Source organism: Temnothorax nylanderi, unplaced genomic scaffold, assembly GCF_030848795.1.
Source record: "Temnothorax nylanderi isolate EJ_2023f unplaced genomic scaffold, tnyl_v1.0 TNYL_tig0075_pilon, whole genome shotgun sequence".
Lineage (NCBI taxonomy): Eukaryota > Metazoa > Arthropoda > Insecta > Hymenoptera > Formicidae > Temnothorax > Temnothorax nylanderi.
In genome coordinates this window covers 834,335-845,538 of record NW_027249137.1, presented here as the reverse complement: position 1 = coordinate 845,538, position 11,204 = coordinate 834,335, and the positions used below count along the sequence as shown (strand labels likewise).

The following is an 11,204-nucleotide window of genomic DNA, read 5'->3' as shown; positions in this document are numbered from 1 at the left end:
AAGTCAGATACTCTGACACGGTCAATAAGTAGCACGCGTATCGTGAATGTTAGTTCGCAATTTTATTTGAAAAGTGCAAGACCAACCATTTTCTTAGTATTGTGAATAAGGGAGCGATATTTAAGAACGTCTGCTAAACTGTGGAACGGGCTGGGTGAGTTGGAGTCCAGTGATGTTGTTGAACTCGAGCATCTTCAACATCTCCTTGGTCTCGGGATCGACCTCGATGATGTCGTGCTCCAAAGCGGAGACCTCAGGAACATAGTTGTCACGGCGTTCCCTCTCTTCCTCCTGCAGCTTGATGGAGATACCGCGTACCTGACTGTGCCTAAGCCTCTTCATCAGGTGAGTAACAAATCTAATGGTGATTAAAATACAATTGTTATAATCGTTTCATTACTAAAAATCCACATAAGTAGCAAATATATAAATTCATAGAAGCATTCAACACAATAAACGTTACAAATAAATCTACTAGAATTGCAATAACTGTATTACTATAATAAAAATTTATAATTATTCAATCATAATCAAAGAATTATTGTGCTACACTTAGAGGTAGCACTATTCTGTAAATGTTAACGACATCATTACGGGCTTTGCACAGATATAATATACCATAGAAAAGCTGCGCAAAGTCGTAAAGATATTGTTAACATTTACAGAATGGGGGCCTTAATCTATTGTTAAATCTGAACATTAGTGACTATTTCCATCTCTTTTTATAAAAAGTAATAAAGTAATAAATATAGCAAACTTCATCGTTGGTTAGTTGACAAAATAAAATAAGCTTTGAGAAATTGACATTTCTTAAACATTGCTACGCACTTACCCAGCGATTTTGTTGCGCAAGGATTTGCTGGGGATAATAGCGATTTCCTCGCATATCCTCTTGTTCGTATGGAAATCCAAAGTGAGACGTGGGTAGTACTTCTCAATAATGAGCTTCGCGGCCTTCTTGACCGTCTTCGTCCTGACGCGACTCTGCAAATCGTGGAAAGGCAAAATAAATCAACACTCCCGCGACGTAGCGCGATACATTTATTTTATATTTGCACAATTGTTGTGGATCGCACTGCCAAAACTCGAACCATAACCTAAGCCTAAGGTGGCAAGGTGTCGCGCGTTATCACTACGGCTTCTGGCCGATTAATATTCGCACTACCGGGTCAAATAATAAATACACGAAACGAGTACGCGTGAATCGCTGGCGATTTCTCGCGGATCGCTACGAATTTTCGCGGATTAAAATTAAAACGGATGATATTAATACGCACCATGTTGGCTTGGATACCGGAAAAGGCACGAAACGACACGAAACGAAAGGAAGGCAGGCAGGACTCAGGAGAATCGATGGCGCTTCCCGCGATGCTGTCGACGACAGGCGGATAAATTATGAACAAACTCGTGCAAACGTTGCAGCCAACTGCCAAGGTAAAAAGCAGTCGAGAATCAAGCCAAGATTACGAATGGTAATGAAGGAAATACAGTTACGGGAAATATTCTCGCGTAATTCTATGTATGTCCACGAAAATCGAAACAATTAAATAAACTGCAAAGCAAATAATAAATTGGACGATAAAACGTTCTTAATTATCTGCACTACTTAATTTGTATTACATATATTTCGTTAAAATTCATATCATTTTCGAATGTATTTTAATTATTTTAATATTAAAAACGGACATTTTGTGTATTAAATAAATTATTAAATTAATTGATTTAATATTTCGGTCATTTCCGATATCTGTGAAAATATTCTAATTTTGTTTCTACTGTAAAAATAATTAGCCACATCGATTCTTATATAATTCACTGTTTAACCCTTTTTACATTTGCGGAAACTCGCATTGCGGAATTTCGTTTCTGCGCGTGGTAATAAGTACGTTCGTTTAAAATTGCATTTTTCAAGCTTCTCCCTTTCCTTCGAACGTTAAATACGCATGAATTGTATATTAAATGCAGGAAACGCGACTCAAACGTACGGACCTAATTACCGAGCGACCTAAGCGGCGAGCGACGTGATATTCGCTCGCCGCTTCAACATTTCGAGAATGGCAATACTGCTTTTGAAGTCGCCGAGTCGCCCTAGTCGCAGTCGTACGCGGAATCGCGCCGTGATAAAGAAACCCGAGAACGTAGTTTCCGGAGGTATTATCGTTTAATTAAGTCTCGCGCACGCGGAAACATCGCGAGTGGCTTGCGAAACGTGCCGGATTAAATATCGTCATCGTCGCGTTAGATACCGCGTTGGATATCGCGTACGACGCTATTATCGCGATTTCAGTAACGGCGATCCGCTTCTAATGGCGATCGAGATTCTCCCGTTACTTTCCGCAATGAAATATATGAAAAGCGCAGCACGATCGTCGCCAGGTATGTTTATACACGCGCCATTGTAATTAGTCGCATCGATTATTCTTCTCGTATAATTTATTATTTAACCCTTTTCATCATCGGCAGAATTATTTCGTTTTCGCGCGAGGATAATAACTACGCTCGTCTAATTGCATCTTTCAAACTTCTCGCCTTCCCTCGAGCGTTAAATACGCATTCATTCAATTAATTAATTGTATATTAAATGCAGGAAACGCGACTCAAACGAACGAATCTAATTACCGCGACGTGATTCGCTCGCGCTTTCAACGTTTCGCGAGTGGCGGTACTGCTAGATTTTGAATCGCGGACATCGCGGTCAATTGCGGTACCGCGTCGCGACGGAGTGGTCGCTTGTCGGGAGTCGTTCCGTAACTTTACAGGATTTTCGCGCCGTTTAACGCAATCTCACGCGCGCGGAAATATCGCGATTGTGTTTCAGAAAGTGTGCAACGTCCGTTAGTAAACGTTGAGTATCGCGCGCGTGATCGCGTATTGTCGTTGTCGCGCTGTGCCTCATTGCGATTTCGGTGCCGGTGATTCGTCTCTAAAAAATGGCGCCGATCCGAAATCCTCGCGACTCGGCGTTGCTTCGCCGAGAATCGAAAGCGCGAACGACGCAAGACTTTCATCAGGTATATTTACTGCTTTATATCGCACACGCTGTTTCTACATTTATTTCGTAAATTGCTGGGCTATCGAATACCTCGTGATTATAATAATTAGTATTAAATTTAATTTCGTATTTCAGGTACGGTTGAAACTTGCCTCGATAATGTGTGTCCAGTTCTCCGCGCCATTACAGTATTATCGACGAGCGATATTATCTACGGTATTTGAGTTTCGAACCAACGCAAGTGGTAGGTGAAATTCGCTTTATCATCTAAAGGGAATTTAGATTCCTCGATATCGCATTAAAAAATATTTTTGCACGAATCCAGTTGTCATTATAAGATTTGTAATTATAATTGAAACTAAAAGCATAGAGAAATGTTTTAAATATTGATTTTCGATTTAATGGAAAAGAGATTTATTTTTTACCAAGAGATTTAGTGCAAAATTAATTTGAGAAATACTGTGCATATCGGGTTTAAAGCACGCTTATCCGACATCTAATGGTATAATTGGAAAACGATCAAATTCGAGCTAGACTTGACGGGTAAAATATTAAACGTTCGATCACTCTCCAACCGACTCGTTGCTTGAACTGTATTATGAAAGATGTCGCCAACGGGAGCGCGTACTCCGGAGTCCGAACCGCGGTGTGCGAAGCCCGAAGTATATCGTCTCGAAAAATCGCTCTGTAAGTATTCTACCACGCACGTGAACGCGTGGTTCCTTCAGCCGACGAACTACGAAAAATGATACGTGTTCAATAGCGCGCTCGCGCGTTTCCCCAGAATCTCGAGAAGCGATCCAAAACAATTCCCCGAATTCGGTAATAGCCCCGAGATTCTCCGAATTCGGCGTTGAACGTGGATAGGGCGAGGGACGGCAGAGCGGCGCGGCGCGGGCGGTTGGCGGTGTTTGTCGCGAGCGGCGACAAAGCGAGGAAGGGGGAAGAGGCTGCGCGCGCCGCGCCTCGGCGTGACGAGCGGACCGTCGGAGTGGGGGAACGGGCGCGAGCGCGAAGCGCGAGAGCAGCCGGGGTGGGAGCGAGAGGCACCGTGGCGCGCCGCGCGCGAGTGAGACGGCGATCGCGCGCGTAGTCGTGTCGCGGGCGGAGTGAGAGGTGGGCGGCGGAGTTTGTTTATCGCCTTGGTGAACGGCGAGGCTGGCGAGTGGCGAGAGCAGTCAGTGCGCGGTGCTACGTTCGGTGTGCTACATCCAGTGGCGGCGGTACGGGACGCGCTCGCGATCATCGGGTGACTGTTTGTTCGGGCAGGAAATTTGGCCGCGTCTCTCTCTCTCTCTCTCTCTCTCTCTTTTTCCCCGTCTCTCTTTTCCTTCTCTCGTTCGGGCGAGTCATTGCGCGAGTGCCGATTACTCCGGTTCCTCTCATCCGTTTTCGCGCGACGGCGGTCCGGGAAGTGCGACCGTCTTGCCGACGTCAAGGGGAAGCCCCGCCGTGTGCCGTGCCGGAAGAACATGCCGCGGTCCATCGCCGAGAGGTAATAGAAGAAGCCCGCCGCCCGCGACTTCTCGCGCGTCGATCCGGTGGTGCGACAGTCTCGAGGCAGCGAACTCGTTCTTCCCTCTCCCGCTTCACTCCGGGAAACCTGTCATCGATTACGTTGGAGGCGAACGTTCGTCACGTCGGGTAAGTTCTCTCGGCAGTGTTTCTCCGCGCGTGTGCGAATACTGGTGAATCGCGCGGTGCACAACCGGGTCACCGGACGTCACCTTTGACGCGACGTTAGCCGCCTCGCCTCGCCTCGCCGTCGCCGCGAGCGAGCGGCGATAATCCGTTCCCGTCACTCGCAGCGCTTCACTCCGTTCTCTGGTTCTCTCTCTCCGTCTCTCCCGTTCCGCGTTGAATATCATTAACATCATTGCCGTTATTAAGTTAGGCGCTTGAAAGCGCCCGCCATGTGCTCGAGCCGGACACTCGACTCCAATTCCAAGGCCAATTTCCATTTATCGCGTATGCGTGTTTCTAACCTTACTTGACGGAAAAGCTCCACTCGTGGTTTTTATTTATTTGCTCCCCAAGAAACGCTTGGCGGTCCTAGTGACATCACTTTAACGTCATGCTGACCAAATTTCGTAAATTTTCGATGCCCTTTTGACTGCGATATGTTCGTTGGGTACAGTTTCTTATACTCTCCGGGAAATATTATTATTTAAAATATTAGTAATATAATATTTTTTCCTTCACGTTTCCGACGTATATTTCGCCGTGTTTTAATCGTGAGAAATAAGCGTGGAAATAGCGCGGCGACCGCGACGGATAGATTTCTCGTGGCATCCCGCGCGACTGTTACTCTTATTACGTTATATTACGGTCTGTCAACGTTCCATCGTCCCCGGCGGCCTTCGTTTCCGTCAGCTGACGTGCAGCGTGCCCCAGCCCCCAGCCAGTCCGTCAACGACTTTCTCCTCCACGCGCGTTCGTCCTTCGCCGATTTCTTGCCGCGCGAGAGTGTCGTGCCGCAAGACTCGCCAGCCAAGTCTCGAAGCGAGCGAGCGTATTTAAAACTTGCCGTACGCGCACGCTTATTCGAAATTTCTCCGCCGAAAGGTCGCGGGTCGTGTAGTACGTTCTCCACCTCCCTCGCCTTCGTCGAAAATCGAGGTCGGCCTTGACCGCCGCCGCCGAGCCCGCCGACCGAATCGCGCTTTTTAAGAACACGATGGAATTTCGACTGTCAATACCATCGCGGAATCTTGAGCTCGTAGGTACTACGTTTACGCGAGTGTTACTTCTGTAATAACTTACGATAATTTACTCCGCGTAAAACGAGTGAATTATCGTAAGTTACTACAGAAGTAACGCTCGCGTAAACGTAGTATCGGTAATATATTGTGTGAAACGTCTTTCTGATTCTAAATTGATCTTTTTTACAGGAAGTATATTTCTGTATTACTTGACATTTATATATATTTGTATGTATTTTATATATATGTAAAAAGTTTTATATATTTTAAATATATTTTACATATCTTTGTATTACTTGCCATTTACCTATGTAAAATCTTACTTTCGATATATATCTTCTTTGCTTTACCGTGACAATTATCTTTTAAAATTCGAATTTATTTCTGTACTGTTAATTGGCTTTTTTATCTTACGATGTAAGTCAGAATTAATTTTCTTACTTACTTACTTTTCGTGTGTTTGTGATTAAATAAAAGAACCGATTAAGTAATATTAAATAAAAGAATTTTTGCATCGTTATTCGTATGCCATTTAGGTATGCATAGTTTTACTTTCTAAATTAACGTTCGTACCTTTCGCGCGTTTAAGATTATGAATGGAAGAATGTCTGCATCACTGTTCGTGTCGTTTTATGTAAAATTTTACTTTCAAGTATCTCTCTTTCATTTCGTCATGATAATTATTTTATAATATCTGAATTTATTGCTACGTTTATTAGCTTTATTTATTTTACGATGCAAGACAAAGTTAATTTTCTTATTTTTCGCGTGTTTGTAATTAAACGAAAGAATCATTTATTATGCACTCCGCGATAGATTTTCTCGCGTGCAATCATGTACGTATAATTATATGTACATAAATTAAGATTCGACCGCGATGAGTGTAACTCCTAATGCATATATACTATAAATTGAAAGTATAACAATTACTACGCGAGGCGTTTTTTTTTTATATATACCTATCAGTTACACAGAACCTTTAGCGTACTGAATATTTTTGTTATCAAACTTGTCAAAACACTTTTGTCAATAATTGGAAGCTTAATTACGTTTAAAACTATTAATACTCATTTATTGATATCTATTACCTATTATATACGAATACTCGTAACTTTTAAATCGTGACACAACGATTTCTACGATAAAGAAATTACATCATCCCGCTTAAACATTTCAATTATTTCCATTTCATCTTTTATGATAAACGCACGAGATGCCAGTATAACAATCCATCGGTGAGGTGGCGAGGAAGTCGCCCAGTTGAAAAATCGTCATCGATGCCGTATGCATGAAACGTCGCGCGCGAGAAATATCGCGCGCAACGCGAGTCGAGTCCGCTGTCTCTCCGCGCGACGCGACGTGTCGCGAAATATGCGGGCATTAGAGGAAGAGGAGTCGGTGGACGCGAAACGCGGCGCCCACGCCCTTCTTTCCTCGTGTCCCTTAAGCCCGTTTCACGCGATTCGCAAGAACATTCACCGTCAGAATTCCATCATTAATTCAAGGAGCTTTATTCCAGTGAAAAAGATCCTGTCTCGCGGGACTTTGGACTTACGTTGCCAAGTGGAAAAATGTCAATTGACGGTACAGCCAATCGATTTGAATTTGAATTGTGATTTATTAAGCTGAAAAATTTATAGATTTTCCCGTAACTCGTGAACTCGTTTGTCTCGTTTGTCACGTCTGTCGATCTCTCGATAGGACAAAGATCGGTTTCTAATTGTATGATCGTGAACGCGTGTTTATGTACGAAAGAGTAAAGAGAGTTACTTATAGCGTTCTGTCGTGGATACCGGCTGCAAGTTATGAATCGTGTGAGAGCGGCCTTTCTATTTCGGTCCGCCGTCGCCGTAAAACCAGTCGCGCGAATGAATTTGCAGCACCGCTTTAATTCCGTCTTCTTAATTCGCGCGCGCACGCCACGTACAACACGAGCCACGTTAACGTAACATCCCCGTCGTAACGCCGCTCGTAATACTGCGTAATTACGGCGCAGAGAGTAGTACGCTCTCGCGATCCAACTCCTCGGTGATGTACACTCCGTCCCTGCCATCTTGACGCAACCAGGTCGCCACTCCCTTTCCTCCTCCTCTATATCTTTTTTCCACCCTTTTTATTCGTACTAGAAGGACTGTAACTTCGCGGGGAAATTGCGCGCGTGGGTGTCGCGTACGGTACACACTCTTCCGTGTTTAATGCAATAGTTGAATAAGCCGAATAAGCGCGAGAAAGTTTTCCATTTACACCCTTCAATATTTTATAAAATAGAAACTCGAGGTCTCTTTCGCTATATAAGATTTTATTGCCATGATTAAAATATCCGCAAGAAAGAAATACAGGTGACTCTCGAATAACACACACGGCACTTGAATTGCACGGAGTCTCGAATAGCATGATAAAAAATTGTGACAACCCTACTTTTTAAAAGTTTTTTTTAAAGTAATTTTTTTTAGTAATCCCTTGGAACCAAAAGCTCCAATTTTTTATGAATCTGGAATAACACGAAATCAATTAATATGTTATTCGAGGGTTACCTGTACATTAGAATGAGTTATTAAAAATAGATAATTTTTATGAATTTATAATTATGTTGAATTTTGATAGATTATTAAATTTAAATATTTAATAAAGAAAAAAGGTTTTATGCTATTTTTAATTTTTATAAAATAGTATTTCTCTGTCCAGAAATATTTTAAATTATTTTTCTTCCTTTAAACGTTAAATAAAAATTTAGCAGAACCTTTTCGCAGAACTTTTTTGTAAGATAAATTAATGTGAAAACGAATAAAAATATTTTAGTATTGACTTTTTGGCGCGATTGATCTTGTTGATTGTTCTAATTAATATATTTGACATGATTGCTTTTGGTCACATGCAAAAATTACGCTTTTACATCGTTGTTTAAGGGCGTAGTTGAATGACTATTACTTCTGCTGCGGCTCGAATATAATGTTAATGAATACCTACTCATTCCGCCCGTGATTTTTGCATCAAATCCAAAACGAAATAAAATAGCATCAAAGCGGTGCGGAAAGTGAAAGAGATTGATCAATACAATACGCAATAGAGTGACGCGATAATCTCTTGAAATAATAGATAACTGTTTTTTAAATAAAAGTATTATATGCGATCTATATCTTTTTTTATATGCATACAAGTGCACACAAAATATAAATGTATATTAAAATATAAAGAATATATGTGACATATAATATAAAATTCAAGGTAGATCGTATGTATATATATTTTTATCAATAATTTGTGAGCTAACCGTATTTTATATTTAAAAGGTATCGATACATATACATATATTGCATCACATTGCTATTATATATTTTATTATTTATTTATTATATAAATCTTGAATGTTTTAGCAAGATTTATGATATCGTTAAAATCATTTATTACACTAAAGCTAGTACTCTCATTTCTTCCGCGCATCTCGCTTTTGCAGTACTTTATTTAGTAGATGAAACATCTTTTTCTCTGAATTTTATTTGTACAATAAGAAGTATAATAAAAACGTGTCAATCTCTCTCTCTCTCTCTCTCAATATTTAGTTATATTTTTCTCTAAATGTATCATGATCAAGTTGGTACGTGACTTTTACTAACGTTCCATAAAAAGCTTGGTGCAAATTAAAGAATAAAAATATCCGTTAATAAGTCGCAATATAAAAAATGAAATGCATATAAACGAGTACACACGGAACGCGGATGTTAACGTATACTTATACATATATCTATTGATCTACTTTAAACGAACATGCGATGCTTAAAACCGACGTATAATCAAACCGCTTCACGTGAAATATCACACGAAAAAAAGAAGGTGTTTTTTACATCAACTTGTAATTACGTAGCGGTATACACGTGTGACGGTGTAAGACCTTGTTGCCTTCACGCGGAACGCGGCCACCGACTTTTTCACATGATTAGAAGCTTCCAGCTGTCGCAGCTGTTCATTTAACCAACATATATTTGCATAATCCACACGTAGAAAATATCTGAGCTGTATACGATGAAAAAAATGGTGCACGCGAAAGCCTGTTTTTTCATACATTTTTTAACTATTTCGATCTCTTTCTGAATTTTAATATGCGTCAGAGTCAGTAGATTTTTTATTCTTATGAAAAATTTTTAAGACCGATATCGCTGCGTCCATGTCATCGCGATACGAGTCCGTGTTTATATATATCGCATTTCATATTCGTATTCCGTGCAAACTGCGGCAGCCCGATTCTCAGATGTAGCCAGAGCGGTGAATGTATTTTTATCACGAGGAAAAAATGAATTTTAGCATCAGGCGACCGTGTTTATTGCCGACTGTGGCACACGAGCACGCTATGTCATCCGCTATGGGCGCTATGACGGTTAGTTGCAATTAATTGTCTTATGTTTCACGCGCGAATGGATACATTTCGCCGATGTGTCTGTTTTCGAAAGCTTTTTCCCCCCCAAAAGCGCATATACAAATTCACGTCGGGCAAAATTCATTTTTACGTTGGAAGCGTTTTGCATCGCACGCGTATGAATGTGCACTCGTAACGTTTTTTCCCCAATTTTTTTTTCCCCGGACAACCAGCTCGCCCCCAACTTTTCCGCGATCGCGTCCGTCCTACGCGCAGTTACGCACGTCGTTTGCGGCAAAATATTTACGCTCTGAAGTGCGCTTTGTCCCGATTTCGAGCGAGAATGAAAGAGTGAAAATATAGGTCGGAAATATTATGGGCGCCTCGATCGCATTTTTATTGCGCAAATGCCGCGAATGGCTTGCGTTCAAGTACAAAATAATGACAAAAATTTCTCCCTACTTACGTTTCTATACAAATCGTTGATCGATAAGAAAAAGCGGGTCAATGTTTCGCGTGAAGAGAGATGAAGAAACAATTTATTTTCGACAACTACAACTAAAAGCAATCATTCTTTAGAAATATGAATGAAATTTCCATTTCGTAGTTTGAATATAAACGAAGCGAACGAGTAGTATAAAAATATAACGTAGCGTGTTTGTTTAAACTTATAGTTTAGATAAAGTTATAGTTTAAATTTATAGTTAAGATTTCAAGGAACACTTATGAATTTTTTCAGAACTTTTGGTAAAGTTTTAGGTTGTTTAAAATGACGCGGACGCAAACGACCTACATATATCGTTAGTGGGTGCTGAAAAAGAGTGTATATACGGTTGCAGAGTTAATTTAACAATTTATAGCTTTTAATTTTAGTGCAACAAATGATTTTATGAGATAGGTTCATAAAATGAAACAGAGAAACACATTGTACGAGAATAAGTTTGAAAAATTGTGAGTGAAACATTACGTAATTAATATAACACGGGTACCACAAATTCTCTTCGTTGGATATGAGTTTAATTACAATTCTCATTAAATCACTTAACGTACCGTAGAATTTTTTCGCATTTTTGTTTTCCACTTAACCCGCAGCATCATCGGTAATTCTGTGCGCGACGTGAGCAGACATGCATGCGCATATGGCAAGATTCCTCCCTGA

General features: G+C 41.0%; 2 protein-coding genes across 5 annotated transcripts in view; one reads left to right on the top strand and one right to left on the bottom strand.

The window, feature by feature from the left end:
- Positions 1 to 43: 43 nt before the first annotated feature.
- On the bottom strand, positions 44 to 1,422 carry Rps17 (ribosomal protein S17). Its single transcript, XM_071709278.1, has 3 exons — positions 1,278 to 1,422; positions 833 to 984; positions 44 to 358 (listed from the first exon to the last, which is right to left on the bottom strand). The coding sequence occupies exons 1-3, from the start codon at positions 1,278 to 1,280 to the stop codon at positions 121 to 123; spliced, it is 393 nt and encodes a 130-aa protein (XP_071565379.1). The 5' UTR covers positions 1,281 to 1,422; the 3' UTR covers positions 44 to 120.
- A 937-nt stretch (positions 1,423 to 2,359) lies between these two features.
- Fur2 (furin-like protease 2) overlaps positions 2,360 to 11,204 on the top strand; it is a 332,852-nt gene continuing 324,007 nt past the window's right edge. Inside the window, exon 1 of one of the 4 annotated variants that reach the window (XM_071709273.1) lies at positions 2,360 to 2,376. The gene's annotated coding sequence lies outside the window, so the exon portion shown is untranslated. Of the gene's footprint in view, positions 2,377 to 3,220; positions 3,237 to 3,766; positions 4,637 to 11,204 lie in introns of those variants that run through there. The other 3 variants (XM_071709272.1, XM_071709271.1, XM_071709274.1) reach the window with 3 other exon arrangements.

Coding starts and splice junctions, on each gene's coding strand:
- Rps17 (XM_071709278.1), bottom strand. Junction 359..832: donor TTGCGCAACAAAATCGCTGG/GTAAGTGCGTAG, acceptor AATCACCATTAG/ATTTGTTACTCACCTGATGA.